The 22,034-nt window shown below is 41.3% G+C and overlaps 1 protein-coding gene across 1 annotated transcript in view; it reads right to left on the bottom strand.

Moving 5' to 3' along the window:
• The window catches only part of LOC112223089 (glutamate receptor ionotropic, kainate 3), a 115,100-nt gene extending 103,840 nt beyond the window's left edge, over positions 1-11,260 (bottom strand). Inside the window, exon 1 of the mRNA XM_024386045.2 lies at positions 10,385-11,260. Within this exon, the coding sequence (XP_024241813.1) occupies positions 10,385-10,499 (115 nt within the window). The 5' untranslated portion in view covers positions 10,500-11,260. The remainder of the gene's footprint in view (positions 1-10,384) is intronic.
• Between the last annotated feature and the right edge of the window lie 10,774 nt (positions 11,261-22,034).

The raw sequence follows: 22,034 nt of genomic DNA, 5'->3' as shown, positions 1-22,034 counted from the left end.
TCTCTCTCCCCGTCCCTCTCCCTCCAGTGTGGAGGGAAAAATAATGGATGGGAGACCATAACGGTGTGTGTGTGTTTGTATGCATGTGTGGGATGGGAATGGAAAGAGGATACCTAGTCAGTTGCACAACTGAATGCATTTAACTCAAACCCTCTGAATCAGAGAGGTGTGGGGACACATTTTCCATCAACAGGATCGGTTCCAATTATCCATGCTATAGAGCACCATGACCCACAAAATAAAATGGCTGTCAAATCCAGGAAAGCACACTTCCGGCTGCTATAATGACATTTAGTCCCAGGAGGCTGCTGGGAAGAGACAGGGAGACGGATAACTGACTTCATCATGCGTGCAAGTTGTTTTTGGTTATGTTCAATTCAATACATTACCTCAATATTTCACACCGAATATGTAAGAGTAATCTAGAAAAACATCAACAGTAAATACTGAAACTCCACTCAATAAAACTCCTGCCCAACTCAAGTTTTTGGCTAATTTCTTCAGAACTAGACGGACGCATTGATGTGGGGGTTGCTCAATATTATTTATTGAAATAGTTATCAGAAGCAAATGCTTGCCGCAGATCTTTCACTGTGGAGCGCACACTTTGTAGTATGATATGAAAACACCATCTGGTGTGCGAACACAGCTAGGCTAGCTGTGTAGCTAAAAGGCGCTACTGTGTCATAGGGTTACCTTACTGTTAGGGATATCCGTTACATTAATCCCCAATGGATTTTGGTTTTAATAATCATTACCTAGCATGCATAATGCAACAGCTCTAATAATGTACACGGCAGGTGTACTCTTTCTTGAGACAACGTTTGTTGCTAAGTATAGCATCATCATGGTGTTTCCCGTTGTGTCAACGTTTTCACAAGGCCTTATATTAAACCTTTCCTATTATGGTCTTTCATTAGAATTTCATTAGATTATGTCAAAATAGTGACACTAATATTACTTATATGTCACTTACGCTGACATATTTCTGGATTCATAACACGTAACACATGAATATGAAAGTTCCTAACAGTAGCCTTATATTTCAGTATATTGCCTGGAGTGTTTGCTTGTTTGTAGGGTAACATTGTGTCTCCTATGGAGCAGAAACAGTGTGTTCTGATGACAGCGGAGGATTGGAAAGAACACATTCTGAGACAGGGCCCTCTCCTGAACAATATGAACATCTGCCGTTTCTCATCAGCTATATTCAAGCTAATGACGGGCCGCAAGTGTGCTGACAGTGAATGGAATTGGATTGTGTACAAGAGCCCCTGTGAGACCAGACATATGTTCTGGAGTGTGTTTGTGGATGGAGTTTTTGTGAGTGTGCGTTTATGTGTATTAGTTGAAGTGTCACTATATATATATATATATATATATATATATATATATATATATATAAAGATATATATATATAAAGAGAGAGAGAGAGAAAAGCCCTCTGGCATGAGTTATTAAGTGAAGACGTTGTGTATATTGTGCCTGTGTGGGCGAGTGAAGTGTGTTTTTGACAGGTAGAATAACTGTTGTATCCTTCTTCCCTTTCAATCTCCGTATCTGTCTCTGCGTCGCTAACAGAGACCACTGCATCACACACATTAAAGGAGCCCACTCTCGCTGGATACAATTGTACTGTGACCTCTCCCCGTCTTTGTTCGTATGCACCGCAACAACTCCCAGGCTGCTAGCCTAGCACTCTGCCAAGAGGATTCTCCCTGCTTGCCGCCGCCTCTTCTGTCTAGGGACAGATTAAATGAAATAGTCGTTTTCCACTCTGGCAATTGATGGCCATCTTAATTTCACACAACTGTTGATGTGTTGTTCACCTCTTGCTGTTGCCTTTCTTTATCTTTTTTTATTTTTTTTTATTTCACCTTTATTTAACCAGGTAAGCTGGTTGAGAACAAGTTCTCATTTACAACTGCGACCTGGCCAAGATAAAGCAAAGCAGTGTGACAGAAACAACACAGAGTTACATGGAATAAACAAGTGTACCGTCAACACAATAGGAAAAAAAAGAAAGTCTATATACAGTGTGTGCAAATGGCATGAGGAGGTATGGCAATAAATAGGCCATAGTAGCAAAGTAATTACAATTTAGCAGATTAACACTAGAGTAATAGATGAGCAGATGATAGTGTGTAAGTAGTGATACTGGTGTGCAAAAGAGCAGCAAAGTAATAAAAACAATATGGGAATGAGGTAGCTAGATTGGGTGGGCTATTTACAGATGGACTATGTACAGCTGCAGTTATCGGTTAGCTGCTCAGATAGCTGATGTTTAAAGTTAGTGAGGGAAATATAAGTCTCCAGCGATTTTTGCAATTCGTTCCAGTCACTGGCAGCAGAGAACTTTAAGGAAAGGTGGCCAAAGGAGGTGTTGGCTTTGGGGATGACCAGTGAGATATACCTGCTGGAGCGCGTGCTACGGGTGGGTATTGTTATCATGACCAGTGAGCTGAGATATGGCGGAGCTTTACCTAGCATAGACTTGTAGATGACCTGGAGCCAGTGGGTCTGGCGACGAATATGTAGCGAAGGCCAGCCGACTAGAGCATACAGGTCGCAGTGGTGGGTGGTATAAGGCGCTTTGGTAACAATACTGTGATAGACTGCATCCAATTTGCTGAGTAGAGTATTGGAAGCTATTTTGTAGATGACATCGCCGAAGTCGAGGATCGGTAGGATAGTCAGTTTTACTAGGGTAAGTTTGGCGCCGTGAGTGAAGGAGGCTTTGTTGCGAAATAGAAAGCCGATTCTAGATTTGATTTTGGATTGGAGATGTTTGATATGAGTCTGGAAGGAGAGTTTACAGTCTAGCCAGGCACCTAGGTATTTGTAGTTGTCCACGTATTCTAGGTCAGAACCGTCCAGAGTAGTGATAATATTCGGGCGGGCGGGTGAGGGCAGCGAACGGTTGAAAAGCATGCATTTGGTTTTGCTAGTGTTTAAGAGCAGTTGGAGGACACGGAAAGAGTGTTGTATGGCATTGAAGCTCGTTTGGAGGTTAGTTAACACAGTGTCCAAAGAAGGGCCAGATGTATACAGAATTGTGTCGTCTGCATAGAAGTGGATCAGGGAATCACCCGCAGCAAGAACGACATCGTTGATATACAGTGGGGCAAAAAAGTACTTAGTCAGCCACCAATTGTGCAAGTTCTCCCACTTAAAAAGATGAGAGAGGCCTGTAATTTTCATCATACGTACACTTCAACTATGACAGACAAAATGAGGGGGAAAAATCCAGAAAATCACATTGTAGGATTTTTAATGAATTTATTTGCAAATTATGGTGGAAAATAAGTATTTGGTCACCTACAAACAAGCAAGATTTCTGGCTCTTACAGACCTGTAACTTCTTCTTTAAGAGGCTCCTCTGTCCTCCACTCGTTACCTGTATTAATGGCACCTGTTTGAACTTGTTATCAGTGTAAAAGACACCTGTCCACAACCTCAAACACTCACACTCCAAACTCCACTATGGCCAAGACCAAAGAGCTGTCAAAGGTCACCAGAAACAAAATTGTAGACCTGCACCAGGCTGGGAAGACTGAATCTGCAATAGGTAAGCATCTTGGTTTGAAGAAATCAACTGTGGGAGCAATTATTAGGAAATGGAAGACATACAAGACCACTGACAATCTCCCTCGATCTGGGGCTCCATGCAAGATCTCACCCCATGGGGTCAAAATGATCACAAGAACAGTGAGCAAAAATCCCAGAACCACACGGGGGGACCTAGTGAATGACCTGCAGAGAGCTGGGACCAAAGTAACAAAGCCTACCATCAGTAATACACTACGCCGCCAGGGACTCAAATCCTGCAGTGCCAGACGTGTCCCCTTGCTTAAGCCAGTACATGTCCAGGCCCGTCGGAAGTTTGCTAGAGAGCATTTGTATGATCCAGAAGAAGATTGGGAGAATGTCATATGGTCAGATGAAACCAAAATATAACTTTTTGGTAAAAACTCAACTCGTCATGTTTGGAGAACAAAGAATGCTGAGTTGCATCCAAAGAACACCATACCTACTGTGACGCATGGGGGTGGAAGCATCATTCTTTGGGGCTGTTTTTCTGCAAAGGGACCAGGACGACCGGTCCTGGAATGAATGGGGCCATGTATCATGAGATTTTGAGTGAAAACCTCCTTCCATCAGCAAGGGCATTGAAGATGAAACGTGGCTGGGTCTTTCAGCATGACAATGATCACAAACACACTGTGCGGGCAACGAAGGAGTGACTTCGTAAGAAGCATTTCAAGGTCCTGGAGTGGCCTATCCAGTCTCCAGATCTCAACCCCATAGAAAATCTTTGGAGGGAGTTGAAAGTCTGTGTTGCCCAGCAACAGCCCCAAAACATCACTGCTCTAGAGGAGATCTGCATGGGGGAATGGGCCAAAATACCAGCAACAGTGTTGAAAAACCTTGTGAAGACTTACAGAAAACGTTTGACCTCTGTCATTGCCAACAAAGGGTATATAACAAAGTATTGAGATAAACTTTTGTTATTGACCAAATACTTATTTTGCAAATAAATTCATTAAAAATCCTACAATGTGATTTTCTGGATTTTTTTTCTCATTTTGTCTATCATAGTTGAAGTGTACCTATGATGAAAATTACAGGCCTCTCTCATCTTTTTAAGTGGGAGAACTTGCACAAGTGGTGGCTGACTAAATACCTTTTTGACCCACTGTATACAGAGAAAAGAGTCAGCCCGAGAATTGAACCCTGTTCACCACTATTTCTCTCTTCTTTCTGTTGTTGGGATTCTGATTGCACACAGCGGCCTTTTTCCCAACCTCTGGAAATATTTGCGAGTTATTTAAAATGAGAAGTTTGCATGAACCCCGGTGAGGAGGATCTAGGCAAGTGTGTGTATGTGAGAGATAGTGAGTGAACGGAGAGTGCTCTCCTTCTCGCCTGCATTCTGGAGAAGCTAATCACGTGAAGAACATTTTCTGGTTGGAAGGGATAAATACCAGCCTCTGAAGTAACTCATCGTGTTTGGAGAATTTCAACCGATCAGCAGCTCTAATTCTCCTCACAGAAGTGTGGCTTTGGAACAGTCACAATGCATACAGCAGGAAATACATATTGAGACTTCTCGACTGTTATTTCACACACAAAATGTATTTAGGTAGTGTTTTCCCCAAAGCATAAATTACATTTGGGGAGACAAAATGAAAACGCAGACATCGGCTGTTTGAGGAAGGGCAAAAGGGAGCAAAATAAATGAAAGTGATGTCATATCATGAGGAAGATTGATTGACTGGCCATGATGAAGTATTAGGTACAGTAGATAAAGTAATTTAATATTCAATACATCCCTGTCTGGCACTTAAAAGCAGCATTCAGAAATAAAAGAGACAAGAGACTATAAATTAGTTTAATTAATCTTCTGCCTACAACTAAAATGAAATAAGCATAACTATAAGTATCTATTAAATGGTTTGTGGGCTTGTTTGTAATTTCATTGCTTCTCAGCATAAGCATTGGTTGCTCTATGACAGTGAGGCATGAGAGTGAGCCATCCATTATATATAAAATCATTGCCATTGTTCTAAGCTGTTGAAAAATGAATGTCTCTTTACCTACTGTTCAGGTATTTATATAGTTGCATTGCATCACTTAGCTTTCAGTAACTTCCCTCTAAACTTGTCATTTTACATTCTAAAATGGGTGCTATAGCCTACCTCATGACAAATTAAGTATACTCAAAGCTCAGTGGTTGGCTGAATTTGTTACATAACCATTGGCGTCCATTGAAGTTGGCATAACTTAAAGACGAAGTCCGGGATCTTAAGCACAACAACATATTGTACGAATTGGATTCATCACATATCAAACTCAATTTAAAAGGAACCACCAGCTTTCATGTTCTGAGCAAGGAACTTAAACATTAGCTTTCTTACATGTCGCATATTGCACTTTTACTTTCGCATTATTTAAACCAAATTGAACATGTTTCATTATTTGAGGCTAAATTGATTTTATTGATGTATTATATTAAGTTAAAATAAGTGTTCATTCAGTATTGTTGTAATTGTCATTATTACAAATACATGTTAAAAAAAATTTAATGGCCGATTAATCTGTAACGGCTTTTTTAGGTCCTCCAATAATAGGTATCGATATCGGCGTTGAAAAATCATAATTGGTCAACCTCTGCTTTGAATAGCGGGTAGTTAGAACGCAAGAATGCTTCTTTTTGCGAGACTGTCCTTGAAAGAGATCATGTCTCACTTTGTTTAGTATTTTCTCAATGGCATGCTATAGAGAAACAGAGATTAGGCTGTTGGTCTAGTCTCTGACAAAGCACAAGCAAATGCCTGAATTCATGACTATTGTACAGAGTTGCACCATTTAACATGGTCCTTGTTTCCACGTATGACTGAGAGAATCAATTTAATCATGAGCACCCGTAGACACAATCAATCGTTGTCTGAGCTTCACTGATTACAAGCTAAAACCAGACCTCATTGTCAACCAGGGTAGCCTAGCAAAAAAATATACTAAAATCACTCTATACTATACATTATCTATGTACCATAGAAATGATGGTATGAACACTAGTTGTTTAGCAGGGTAAATACAAGAAAAAGAAGAGAAGAGGGAGGACGCTGAAGGTTAGGAGGAATAAAATAGGCCTAGATATAGTAGAATGAGTCTTCTCTCTTTTCTTCCCTCAGACGTTTACAGGCCTACAGAAGGAGCGCGATTGACCATCTGGCCCTCAGTATGGAGCTATGCACTGTAAAAACACTCAAATCAATGGAAACAACTCCACCTTCGATGCCCACCATTACACTGATGGTGTACTTGGAGAGAACTGCTTAGGCTTCCTAACGAAGAGCAGACACTGCACAGACAGAACACCCCACGCCACTGGCCCGCCACCACCACCCACTTCCAGTGAATGTTGCTTGCTTGTTTGGTATTGTAACGTATTGTTCCCACGCTGGCCGGCGACCATGAACTACAACAGGGCCCTCTGGTGGTCTGTTGATAAATGGCTTTGACCTGGAGTTTGAGTGTGTGAAAAGTATACTCGTACACAAGCACAACACACACTCACACACATACCCACGGATACACTCTCTTAACTTCACACATAATGCACATGCACACAGCGGAGTCGTTTCAACTAAACCTAGGGTATGGCAAGCTAAATTGACTCCAGCCTAAGAAGTACAGTAGACACAACCAGCTCACACACATACAGTGGGGCAAAAAAGTATTTAGTCAGCCACCAATTGTGCAAGTTCTCCCACTTAAAAAGATGAGAGAGGCCTGTAATGTTCATCATAGGTACACTTCAACTATGACAGACAAAATGAGAAAATAAAGTCCAGAAAATCACATTGTAGGATTTTTAATGAATTTATTTGCAAATTATGGTGGAAAATAAGTATTTGATCAATAACAAAAGTTTATCTAAATACTTTGTTATATACCCTTTGTTGGCAATGACAGAGGTCAAACGTTTTCTGTAAGTCTTCACAAGGTTTTCACACACTGTTGCTGGTCTTTTGGCCCATTCCTCCATGCAGATCTCCTCTAGAGCAGTGATGTTTTGGGGCTGTTGCTGAGCAACACAGACTTTCAACTCCCTCCAAAGATTTTCTATGGGGTTGAGATCTGGAGACTGGCTAGGCCACTCCAGGGCCTTGAAATGCTTCTTACGAAGCCACTCCTTCATTGCCCTGGCGGTGTGTTTGGGATCATTGTCATGCTGAAAGACCGAGCCACGTTTCATCTTCAATGCCCTTGCTGATGGTAGGCTTTGTTACTTTGGTCCCAGCTCTCTGCAGGTCCTTCACTAGGTCCCCCTGTGTGGTTCTGGGATTTTTGCTCACCGTTCTTGTGCTCCTTTTGACCCCACGGGGTGAGATCTTGCGTGAAGCCCCAAATCGAGGGAGATTATCAGTGGTCTTGTATGTCTTCCATTTCCTAATAATTGCTCCCACAGTTGATTTCTTCAAACCAAGCTGCTTACCTATTGCAGATTCAGTCTTCCCAGCCTGGTGCAGGTCTACAATTTTGTTTCTGGTGTCCTTGGACAGCTCTTTGGTCTTGGCCATAGTGGAGTTTGGAGTGTGACTGTTTGAGGTTGTGGACAGGTGTCTTTTATACTGATAACAAGTTCAAACAGGTGCCATTAATACAGGTAACGAGTGGAGGACAGAGGAGCCTCTTAAAGAAGAAGTTACAGGTCTGTGAGAGCCAGAAATCTTGCTTGTTTGTAGGTGACCAAATACTTATTTTCCACCATAATTTGCAAATAAATTCATTAAAAATCCTACAATGTGATTTTCTCATTTTGTCTGTCATAGTTGAAGTGTACCTATGATGACAATTACAGGCCTCTCTCATCTTTTTAAGTGGGAGAACTTGCACAATTGGTGGCTGACTAAATACTTTTTTGCCCCACTGTACTCTCACACACATTCTGACGTGTTCACGTAGACACATTTTCATGCATTGCATTTGTATGTTTTCGTTCATGAGGACATCAACTCAAATTCAGCACATTTTCTTGGCACATCCTTCTCATCTGCCTTTTGTCAAAAGCCTAACTCACGGATACAGAAAGAACTGCACCTGCACTAGAAGAAAAATCTAAATTATATTCACAAAAAAATTGCAATAACGCAGCTGTAGCACATTTCAAGGTAAATTTGTCTCAGGCTGTGGCATTTCAACTACAAGACTTGTCACAGGCTATTTTCAGACTCCATTGAATGTGCTGCGGTAATAGAAAAAAAGGTTATTTTAACAAAATTCTTCAATTTGCATCACTAAAACACAGCAGACTCTGCGCAGCATCTAAGAAATCACAACTCTCCACAACAATGTCATAGCTGTTCACAATGCTGCAGTCAATCATCAAGACATGACAAACCACATCTGTAATACTCAATACAATGCATAGTTTTCTAGTGAGGCATCATGGTTTGGCTTGCTCTCAATATTTTTCTAATAATTTATATAGGAAAATATACATATATAGGCTACTCATTTCAACTACCAGAAATCAACATTTACATCCAAATATTTGATTATTTAGAATGTGTACTGTATGGCCTATATGACTGTCTTAGTGGTTATTTGTTGACAGGTTAGAAACTAGACTATGGTGTAGCCTAATAACTATGTAATAACATATATTTTACTGTAAGACATAGGCCTGCCTCTTCTTTAAAAACAAATGGACTGGATTTGGGCAAAATAGAATATACCCTGTGTTTGTTCACTATTTTACATAATGACTGGTTAGGGTATCTGTTAAAACAAAATATTCACATTTGTCCTGGGCCCTATTATTTAAATTGAGCCTTGTGTAGCTACGTTAATGTCGACTAATGCCATTTTGAGTAATTGTCCTGCATGGCACCGAGCCACTTGTCAAAAGCGATTTGCCTTGGGACAAAAACCTATTGATCTTCATTCTGTCCCTCTCTCCTCCCCGCACAAAACGCTTCATCGTATCGCCGCGCTCAGAATGAGAATTCTCACATTGTTTTACTTGGAGTGATTCCAAAAGACAGCGGCAGCATCACGTGCTCACTTGTATCATCACATTAACCGTAAAGCAAGGGGGAAAGATTGGGAAAGAAAAGGCACTAGAGTTCAACGCAGGAGTTGCTTACAAACTTCCTTCACTCCATAGGCCTTCGCGTTATGCGGCTGTCCAAAGCAGGCGACACCTGTGCCATCTCAGCACACTTAATATTTGTTGTTGTTCCTTATTTGCCCTCTCTTAAGTGCAACAAGATGTTTGGGTTGTGCATATTCATATTGTATTGCTATGCAAACTTTATCTACTTTTTCAAACATTTTTAAGCATGTCAACCTTTTTCATTAATGAATACAGAGGTGAGATGAAGACGAATCATGTGTGTTGATGTAGGGTGTATTTATAGCGCATCAACAATATCGATTGCCACATGATCAACATATAATAGACTATCTGAAAATAATGGGTAGGGGTCTTTTATTTTTTTATTTTTTTTACACATATCGGATACAATGTGGTTGAATCGAAGCCTCCTGACATGAAGTCACAATAGTGGCACAGCATTTAATCCAATGTATCACTGTCGTATAAACTATTGCGGGCTATAGTCTCTGCAATATTGTTTTAGATGCACACAATCATCTGATGGCATACCTTTGAAATGGGCGTAATATATATATATATATATATATTATAGATGAAGGGCAATGACCGTTACTCCAAAAACCACAGATGCTGCACAAGCACAGATAGAGACCCTCACTTTGCTAAATACATAGGATTTCCACTCCAAGAACGAAACTTATTCTTTACCTATAGCCGGTCCATAATGCAGATAAACAGACAATTAATGACACTTACCTATTCGAATGACATGAGGCATCCCACAAGAGTACTGAATCCAAAAGAGACATAGAATGGCCGATGTCCAGTATTCCACAATCGAACTCCGGGCAGACAACAAAGTGTTTCGCATGATTGTAAAGTCGTGTGATCCACTTTTTAAAATTCCAAAGTCGCTTCAGTGTTGCTCATCAAATTTGAATTCGACGGAGTCATATGTGGGTTTGTGTGTCTGCGACAAATGGGCTCTCATTGTACTTGGTGCAACATTCTCCCAGTTTTTTGCACTCTCAATGCTTTGAACGGCTTGTCAAGATTATACCCCAGTTACACACACAGGCGGATCAGTGTTACACCTGCGAATGCTGGCTGCTACAATTAGCCTGCACGAGTCTGTATCCCTTCCCCTCCTACCGTTGATGCTATTTGTCTGCTGGCTCGAGAACAACCGGGCTGGATTCCCGTACAAACGCGGAAGGGGACTGCGCCTGCGGTACTTTTGGTCGCCTCCAACGATGCTCTGGCCAGTGTTAGCTACAAGAAGCCTTGAAAACCTGTTTCTTCAGAATTCATGCAAGCTCATAACATATTTCAAATATATAAAATATCAGTGTTGATTTGAAATATTACATTTGTCAAAAATGTAGCTTTAGCCAAATTGTAGTTATTATCATGCTGAATATTGTCTAAATGGTAATTAATGTTCATCTAGAAAAAATTAATCGAAATGTTTAAGAAAAAGATTCTTCATGATGCAGTAGTCGTTGCTGTCTGTTTTTCTCATAGCGTGGTGAAGGAATAACCTATTGCGCTTCAAGTTTTAGAAAAATCAATAACAAAATATCCGTGCACGACCAGAATGGCTTTTTAAAAATGGAATGCTTGTTCAACTCGCAACCTGTGCGTGGTTGGACAGATTCACTGGTGATGATTTTTTTTTTGGTACTGAGCAAAGCTTGGGTTGTGGGAGCTAGCGCCACCAGCCTTATTCAATAGTGCCACTAGAGGCACTTGAATCATTAGGCATAAATCACAATATGTCCAAGAAACATTTGACACGTGAGATTATACCACCAGATTACTAAATGTTCAATTATTACTTATTTCTACTTATTTTACATCTATGTGTTGATGGTGCACTTTTGGTTAGATTAATGTTCCCTAAAAAACTGTTGAAAAGTTCAGTATAAATATCTTGTTTGTCATTGCTTCAAATGCATATTCTGCCAATTCTACCTAAACAATTGCAATGAAACACACTACAAAAGTTTCCCCTTTTAATCTAACAGTGTATAGTCTACTCATCCCACTGAGTCATTTGGAAAGAATAGGCTGCTCAAATGTAAAGTTGTCTCTATGGTAAAAAAAAGTGCAGCCATGTCCTCACTCCATTCAGGCCTAATCAACATGTTGAGAGACAAAGAAAGCCTGCGAACAAATGTAGCAGGAAATGATTGAACGAACGGGTTGAATTGTGTATTTACATGTTGGGAGATAATAGTCTGGCAGTGGGGCGTGGGCCACTGACAAAGCAGACTGATCATCATGGTTATTCGGAGAGCTCTGTCTGCGTCAATGAGCACATTAAACTCACGTAACTGCTTAGTGCCTTTCTGTCTGCCAATTTGTCATGGTTTATATGGAGCCGTCCGTCGCAAGACGGTGGGTGAAACATGATTGCGATCGCATAGAGAGTGTGCCACCGCCTGCAGTGCACAGCCCCCTCTCTCCGCCACTTCCTCTCTGCTGTAGGTACAGTAGTGACTGTGTGGAAGTATCAAGTCACATCACACGTGTATTAATCTACGCGGTGATACACACACATACTGTATTATTTACTGCCATGAAACATTCCAGTGAAAACGCACATTAATTATATCATCTTGTCACCTTGTTAGAAATTGAATTTATATTTTAATGAAGGAAAGGCTGAGAGTGAAATGTTGGTATCTCTAGACTGAGTCTCTACCTCTTATCTCTGCACTTGGTTTACATATTGAAATATAAAGGGATTTAAAAGATTCTGTTGGAGATACTCAGTCTGAAGATGGCGAAATGGCGATCTAGTCTTAATGAGCTTATGAATGCACTGATGGGGGAATGGCTTGGCCCATTGGTTTTGTCTTCCTATTTTGAATGGGGGGGGCTGCTTGTATCATAGGGCATGCGAGCTAAAATAACTATAACTGTCTCTGCCACTGCATATACTTGTCTTGAGGAGCAGATCCTTGGCACAATAAAATGACTATCAATGTGAGTTATGTGGCCCTGCTCTCACATTATCAAGATGAATTGACTGCTGCTATTTCAAATACAAAATGTACACCGCTCCAGCAAACAAGACATTCTGGGGGTCTGGGGGTGCCCTCTTAGAGAGCCTTGTGGCAGTGCTCACCATCACCCAGACTGATCAATGAATCTGATCGATGACAATGATCAATGGTCAGACAGGTGTGTCATCACCCAAGATGTGGTGGGATGCTATGGGAAGCTATGGGCTGCTATGAGACACACACAAGCTATCGCATAATTAGACCTGGGTTCAAATACTCTTTGAAATCATGTCAAATATTTGAGCTGAGCTTGATTGAGCTTGCCTGGAGCAATGGAACCAATATAAAAGTCTCAAAAGAGTAAACCCCGCTCACCTGGCACTCCAGGCATTCTAAAGCAAACCCTCAAAGTATTTGGAAGACTTCAAATATATGAACCCAGGTCTGCAATCACAATCACCCAGTCACGCAGCACTCCTCCCCTGACAAAATGTACAGTTGATGTCGGAAGTCATTAAAACTCGTTTTTCAACCACTCCGCAAATTTCTTGTAAACAAACTATAGTTTTGGCAAGTCGGTTAGGACATCTACCTTGTGCAATGACACACATGATTTTCCAACAATTGTTTACAGACAGTTTATTTCACTTATTAACTGTATAACAATTCCAGTGGGTCAGAAGTTTCCTGTGCCTTTCAACAGCTTGGAAATGTCCATAAAAAGATGTCATGGCTTTAGAAGCTTCTGATAGGCTAATTGACATAATTTGAGTCAATTGGAGGTGTCCCTGTGGATGTATTTCAAGGCCTACCTTCAAACTCAGTGCCTATTTGCTTGACATCATTGGAAAATCAAAAGAAATCAGCCAAGTCCTCAGAAAAAAAATGGTAAACCTCCACAAGTCTGCTTCATCCTTGGGAGCAATTTCCAAACACCTGAAGGTACCACATGCATCTGTACAAACAATATTAGGTAAATATAAACACCATGGGACCACACAGTCGTCATACCGCTCAGGAAGGAGACACGTTCTGTCTCCTAGAGATGAACGTACTTTGGTGTGAAAAGTGAAAATCAATCCCTGAACAACAGCAAAGGACCTTGTGAAGATGCTGGAGGAAACCGGTACAAAAGTATCTATATCCACAGTAAAACGAGTCCTATATCGACATAACCTGAAAGGCCGCTCAGCAAGGAAGAAGCCACTGCTCCAAAACAGCCATAAAAAAGCCGGACTACGGTTTGCAACTTCACATGGGGACAAAGATGGTACTTTTTGGAGAAACGTCCTCTGGTCTGATGAAACAGAAATATAACTGTTTGGCCATAATGACCATTGTTATGTTTGGAGGAAAAAGGGTGAGGCTTGCAAGCCGAAGAACACCATCCCAACCGTGAAGCACAGGGGTAGCAGCATCATGTTGTGGGGGTGCTTTGCTGCAGGAGGGACTGGTGCACTTCACAACAAAGATGGCATCATGAGGCATCATCTCCAGACATCAGTCTGGAAGTTAAAGCTTGGTCGCAAATGGGTCTTCCAAATGGACAATGACCCCAAGCATACTTCCAATGTTGGGGCAAAATGGCTTAAGGATAACAAAGTCAAGGTATTGGAGTGGCTATAACAAAGCCCTGACCTCAATCCTATAGAAAATGTGTGGGCAGAACTGAATAAGCGTGTGCGAGCAAGGAGGCCTACAAACCTGACTCAGTTACACCAGCTCTGTCAGGAGGAATGGTCCAAAATTGTGCGAAGCTTGTGGGAGGCTACCCGAAACATTTGACCCAAGTTAAACAATTTAAAGGCAATGCTACCAAATACTAAATGAGTGCATGTAAACCTCTGACCTGCTGGGATTGTGATGAAAGAAATAAAAGCTGAAATAAATCACTCTCCACTATTATTCTGACATTTCACATTCTTAAAATAAAGTGGTGATCCTAACTGACCTAAGACAGGTAATTTTTACTAGGATTAAATGGCAGTAATTGTGAAACTGAGTTTAAATATAGTTGGCTAAGGTGTATGTAAACTTCCGACTTCAACCGTAAGTCCTTCTCTGTAACACAACGAGGTGAATATAATGCTAAATAAATATTGTCAGATAGTTTGTTGAATATAACAGGGATAATGAGTGGAAATTTAAATGACAGCCGATGCTCATATTATTCCATGCTGGGTTAATGACTACTTCTCTGATGGCACCCCCTGATTCTCTCTCTCTCTATGAGGTATTATCCATAATAAGGAAAGGGGCATTACTCAATTCTGTTCTAAACATGAATGGCCTGCTGGCAAACATAATACAACATTGGAAAAAGTAAAAGGATGGTAAAACATTGAAACACTAGTGAATATTGGTTTACAAAGTCATTTTGGCGATAGTTTATTTGGTAGTCTTCACTTGGATGTATACCTGGTATAACCAATGATTTATTTATACACTAGATGACTGACAGAGGGAGCTGTTTTGAAAGCACTTCGTAAAAAAATATTTGGGAAGTTATAGAAATACCTTTCTTAATGTATACATTTGTTTTGCCATTTTTTATTTGTTATTCTATTACAGACACCTTAACGCATACTTTTAAATGATATTATGTTAGCTAAACGTAAACATTTAAAATGTTCCTTAAAGTATTATTTTTGGAAAGTTCTAATGTTACTGTCCCCACTACAACAAAAAGTACTTTAATACATGGAATTATGTCATTGAAACATTTAATTGAAATACTGTAGAATTCCATTCATTCCTATGGAGGACTGCTTCTTCTGGGGATTGCCAATATGGCAGACCGGTGGCTTCAAACCCTCTCATTGGCCAATACACATCATCAACAATCCGGAGTTTATTATGTAAGTATTTTTTTATTATGTGAAAGAGGGGTTGGAGTTTTGGTCAGAATCTGTATGAACACTACTGTTGTGGTGTTACTGGGCAGCCTATATGACTACCTTATATGACCAAAAATCATTACACATCGGCCAAGCAGTAAATTAAAAGATAATTCAACCTGACAGCTGTTAAGTCACACGTTCAGATATGACGACAGTTTGAGTGTGCTTCTGTCCTGGTGAAATGATTGCCTTCGCATTTACAAGCTAGCAGACTTTTGCGATCAATGACTTGTCTGGAGAGTCAGTCATAGCTAATGGTTCAGAAAACACCAAGTTCCCCCTGTAAAACTAGAAACATCGACAAGTGTTGCACTTAGTTGACTGGATTGATCAGCTCATTTTTGTTTTGGAGTGACGGTAACAGAATAGAAAGACACGATCAATGCTTCTCCCAAGGCGCCTTTCAGTGGCTGCTTATAACCAAGGCCTGGGATTGGCTAGGATGAGATGTGCAATCCACAGTGTTAGATTCTTCATAATTATTTTGATAAATTGCTGTGATGCTATTGAGCTGCAAAAATGAATCATGTGAAACATTTGTTCTCATTGATTTTCATTCTCTCTTTAAGAAGATTATAAAAGGCATCTCCACCAGGCAGAAGATAATGTTGGAGATCGAACATCTCCCTACAACAAAAGGTGAATAGGAACACGGCTTTCAGAAAGACTACAGTCTAATATGGTTATGAATTGGGTGTCAGGTTTTTCGAGCGTCTCCTTTGAAATAAACCACTACTTTGATGACAAAGCTTTGAATGGTGTTGTGAAGTGGTTTAAAACACAATCTTATGATTGGTTTCATCAAATGCAACAATCTACTTTCTAGACCATAAATGGAAATTGTTTGGGCCCAAAGGAAATTTAAAATGAGATTCAAACAAAAATGGGAAAAATATTTTTAAAAGTTATGCGCTGCAAATTCAAAAGTATGTTTAGCCTGATTGATATGGTAATTTATTTGCATACTGTGGCAATGTAGTGTAGCAAACGTAACTCGACACCAAGCAACCTTGTCAAGAGGTTTGGATCTGTTCATGATAGGGCTAAAGTCTTGTGTTGACAGACGCTGGACCCTGGTTTCTAAGGGATATACGAATAAACTGCATTATGGACAGACATTTAGACCGTGTTACTTCTATGTCATTCTATACATTCTGATAAAGGCCTTGTCTCCTCGATCCCTCCTCTCAGAACTTATTTTCCAATGCATGTTGAGGAGGTGGTAAGGAGAGAGGATGTGAGGAATATAGAACAAATATAATTGAGGAAGCGCCCACAGTGTCTCCCTCCAGAACTTTTCAATCATTTCTCACCCTATGTCTGTACTGGTCAAAAATGTAATCTTATAGTCTACATTGTTTAGCATGGTCACGCTGAACCACAAATATTTGAACTTCACCTCCCTAACACATACTGTAAGCCTGTCAACGCTGTGTGTTTGTGGCGACTCCATCATCCTGCCATAACGTCCTTGCCGCTTTAGTGGGCAGACAGATAATTAAATGTTGATTTACTCTCTTCAACTTTACGAAAGCAATATCGCCCTACTGCTTTGCTCACTGTTGACAGATTGAACTCTGGCCGTGGCCTAGTCGCGTAGGATTCAAGGCAACGTGCCATCTGCAGATGAGGTTATGAGGAATTGGCAAAATTCTGGCTCTGATCACAGCGTTTATATGCTGTGGGCTCATGCCCGTTCTGGCTCGGAGCTGGAGACTGAGTTGAAGATCTATGTGGTGCGCCTGACATTTGTTGTGCCGTGGCGGGAGGGCAGACAATCACTGACCTGATCATTCATCTAGACAGTCTGGAAGATGGGAAATTAATGCCGCGAGAGTTTCAATCCAAAAAGTTACAGATGAGAATCCGATTTCAGTACGATATCCAAACGTACCAGTAGCATAGCTTCAAGACATGATGAGGCCATGTTTGCTGTGCAGGAGCTGACACCAGTGACCTACAAACTCATTGATTCGTTCTCCAAATTATGTATTTCTACCACTGGTTTCCTCAAGGTGATTACATTACATGAAATGTAATGTCAGGTCATTGGTAAAATAGAAGCATGTGTGCCACACAAGGAGCTATGGTGGAATTGCATGAAAAGGACACTTGAGAGGGATGGTTGGCGACCTTGTCGAGATTAATCAAGGAGTAATTCATTATCTCAGAGAACTCCCTTGACTGAAATGTACTTGACCCTGGACTGCAACAAAGTGCTTCAGAGGTCAGAGATCAAATGTTGTCCTGACCTACACTCAGGGTTGTCAGAGAGCGATTTGAAAAAATGTAATGCGTTGTTTGCATACTTAATTAGCATGTGGAACTCAAGACCTCCATCAACATCAGCATTGCCTTGCAGCACACTCCGCAATCCCCACAACAGTCGGTGAAGTGCCACTTTTTTTGCCAACTCAATACTTGTAATCCAACGCCCACCAAACACTTACGATGAAAGACACATTTCAACCTTTCAAATGGAGGTTTGCTGCATACGTGTAGTAACATCAGGTACAGAGATGTTGCTACATGTATGAAGCATTATGTATCCCTCTTAGCTGAAGTCAAATTCAACTCCACTACCTACACTTATGTTTCTTGTGTGCATGTTATGGAGCTAATGCAAATAATTCATATGCATTCGTGTTGACAGAGCTCGACATTAAAGCAAATGGCTAATACATATAGCTAATGAGGCCGTCATTGTAAATAGAAACTGACTTGCCTGGTTAAATAAAACAAATAAAAAAATGACTTTTCACTTTGATCATTACATATTCTACATGCCACCAGTAGAACACATTTTCAGAATAATGTGTTGATTATCTCGATGGGGTTCATACTATGCTAGAAGTTTTATGAGACGTTTGGACTGTATCATAAACATGCCTAGCTAGCTAATACACCACTAGTCAAAAAACTTAATGCTTTGTTTGGGGAGGTTATCTATATTCCTATAATTCCCCACTCAGTGTCTGTCAGTGACGGAAAGGGAGACACGTCGATGACAGCGACTGTCCGATTAGCTGCTACGTCAGCTAATATCGCTCCAGCAGTTAAACAGGCCAGGCTTTGTTGTTGTTTACACTGTGTTTGCCCATCATTAGGCTGGCAATGCTCGCTGCTGCCTACTCCTTTAATATACAGTAAAGGCTCCACACGTGGCCCCCAGCCAGGATTTTGAAATAAGACTCAATTAACCTAAATGACCCTGTCTAATACAAACAATGAGAAATGAATTGTATGCAATATCCATCCCAGACAGACTTGTTTTCATTTGTGGCTTCCAAATCAAATGGGCCATTAAAATGCTCTCCACCAATGAAAAATAGGATTCAAAACTAAAACAGGTGTCAGGACTGGGGGAGGAAGGGAGGTTTGGGAGGGGGGGTGGATATTGAGAATGGCTGTTTTATAAAAGCCGGATAGGATTAGCAAAATCTGATATTTTCGGACTGGACAGGTTGGGTATATATAGTCTCTCATGGCCTTATTGTCAGAATCTATATGCGTGTGGGAGAACAGCAATTTTCTTTAAGAGAAATATAGAGATGGGGGAGGATTGGTTGAAGATGGATATTGGAGCAGTATGGTACTAAACAGAATATACATCATATTGTATTTCTACTTTCATGAAATGGATGAGGTATTTCTGATGTGTGTGGTGCAAAAGGTGTTCCAGAGGTGGCTTCAGAAAGTGTTCACACCCCTTAACTTTTTCCATATTTTTGTTGTGTTACAGCCTGAATTTCAAATGAATTGAATATAGTTTTTTGTTTTGTCATTGGCCTCCACACAATACACCATAATGTCAAAGTGGAATTATGTTTTTTGAAATGTTTACAGATGAATTATAAATGAATAGCTGAAATGTCTTGACAATAAGTATTCAACCCCTTTGTTCTGGCAAGCATATATAAGTTCAGGAGTAAAAATCTGCTTAACAAGTCACATAATAAGTTGCAAGGACTATCTCTGTGTGCAATAATAGTCTTTAACATGATTTTTGAATGACTACCTCATCTCTGTAAACCACAATTCACTTTTTGTCCTGAATACAAAGTGTTGTGTTTGGGGCAAATCCGATACAACGCATTACTGAGTACCACTCTCCATATAGTGGTGGCTGCATCATGTTATGGTGATGTTTGCAATCGTTGAAGTAATGGGGATTTGTTTTCAGGATAAAAAAGAAACGTAATGGAGCTAAGCATAGGCAAAATCCTAGAGGAAAACCTGGTTCAGTCTGCTTTCCACCAGACACTGGGAGATGAATTCACCAATCAGCAAGACAATAACCTAAAACACAAGTCCAAATCGACACGGGAGTTGCTTAACAAGAAGACAGTTGTCACACTCTGACCTTTAATATCTCTGTTTTCTGGGTTCTTTGGTCCCCAGTCTGAAGAACCCACCACAAAAGAACCAAGCAGTGTGTTCAGGAGGAATGGACATGGGAAGAGATTCTGGATGGAGCGCAGGCGGGGGAGTATCGCCTTCGGAAGAAATAGAGGCAGAAATAGCGGAACAGCGGTATTACGGGGACAAATACAAATGAAGCAAGCACGAGAGGCATCCCCAATAAAACAAAATGGGGGAGGCACATGAGGAGATTGGCTGAGTCAGGTTGTAGACCTGAGCCAACTCCTCATGCTTACCGTGGGGAGCGTGTGACTGGTCAGGCACAGTGCTATGCAGGGTGTCTCCAGTTCGCATTCATAGCCCGGTACGCTCTCTTCCAGCTTCTTGCATTTGCTGGGATAGAATGGGCATCCAGCCAGGACGCATTGAGCCAGCTCTACGTTCCAGATCACCAGTGCGCCTCCACGGTCCAGTACGTCCTGTGCCTCCTCTCCGCATTCGCCATGAGGTGCGTGTCTCCAGTGCGCCTCCAGAGTCCAGTACGTCCTGTGCCTCCTCCTCGCACTCGCCCTGAGGTGAGTCAGCCCGGTACCACCATTGCCGGCATCACGCACCAGGTATCCAGTGCGCAGAGCTTCCGGCGACAGTTCCCAGTCCAGAGCTTCGGGCGACGTTTCACAGTCCGGAACCTCCAACGACAGGCCACAGTTCGGAACCTTTAACGACAGGCCACAGTCCAGAACCTCCAACAACGGGCCACAGTCCGGAGCCTCCAGCAATGATCCCCAGACCGGAGCCTCCAGCGACGATGCCCAGACCGGAGCCTCCAGCAACGATCCCCAGTCCGGAGACTCCAGCGACAATCCCCAGTCCGGAGCCTCCAGCGACAATCTCCAGTCCCCGGTCTCCGGCGAAGGTCCCCAGTCCGGGGTCTCCGGCGATGATCCACGGTCCGGTTTTACAAAGGCGGAGGGATCAGAGTAAGGAGGGGTGGCTGTGTCCAGAACCGAAGCCGCCACCGAGGGTAGATGCCCACCCGGACCCGCCCCTATAGGTTCAGGTTTGCGGCCAGGAGTCCGCACCTTTTGGGGGGGTACTGTCATGCTCTGACCTATTAATATATCTGTTTTCTTTATATTTTGGTTAGGTTAGGGTGTGACGAGGGTGGGTATGCTAGTTTTTGTATGTCTAGGTTGGCCTGATATGGTTCCCAATCAGAGGCAGCTGTTTATCATTGTCTCTAATTGGGGATTATATTTAGGTGGCCATTTTCCATGTTTAGTTGCCTGTCTGCACTACTCATATTAGCTTCGCAGTTCATTTTGTTATTTTGTTTGTTTGTTCAGTCTTCATTCTTAAATAAAGAAGAATGTACGTATACCACGCTGCACCTTAGTCTCCTCCTTACAACGAACGTGACAACAGTGAATGTCGTTGAGTTATAGTTTTGACTTAAATCTTCTTGAAAATCTATAGAAAGACCTAATCTTTTGAAGAATAATGGGAAAATTACACACAATCCAGGTGTGGAAAGCTCTTAAAGACTTACCCAGAAAGTCACACAGCTGTAATCGCTGCCAAATGTGCTTCTATAAAGTATTGGCTCACGGGTTTGAATACTTAGGCCTGCATACTTATGTAAATGAGATATTCCTGTATTTAATTTTCAATACATTTGCAAAACCTTCAAAAACATGTTTTCACTTTGTTATTAAGCAGTATTGCGTGTAGATGGTTGAGAAATATACATTTCATCCATTTTTGAATTCAGCCTGTAACACAACAAAATGTGGAATAAGTCAAGGGGTATGAATACCTTCTGAAGGCACTATATGCTTACCTGACCCTGGAGACGTGGGTTAATACTACAAGACTTCAATCAGCACACAGCATTTGTAAGGTAGTGGTTTAAGGTCACACAGGGTTTATACTTTAAACTCAACATACTACTGTTGTGCAATAGCTACAATGATGTGTGCTTGTGTGGACTGTATCTGTGAGTGTGCATGTATGTGTGTTTGCATGTACTATGTGTGTGTTGGGGGGTTAGTATGTGTGCTAATGTGAGCACGTGTGTGCACGAACATGACATATCCGTGCATTCGTGTCTGTGTGTGTCTGTGTCTGTATCTG

Source organism: Oncorhynchus tshawytscha, linkage group LG23 (assembly GCF_018296145.1).
Source record: "Oncorhynchus tshawytscha isolate Ot180627B linkage group LG23, Otsh_v2.0, whole genome shotgun sequence".
Taxonomy (NCBI): Eukaryota; Metazoa; Chordata; class Actinopteri; order Salmoniformes; family Salmonidae; genus Oncorhynchus; species Oncorhynchus tshawytscha.
This window is presented reverse-complemented; position numbering and strand designations above follow the sequence as displayed.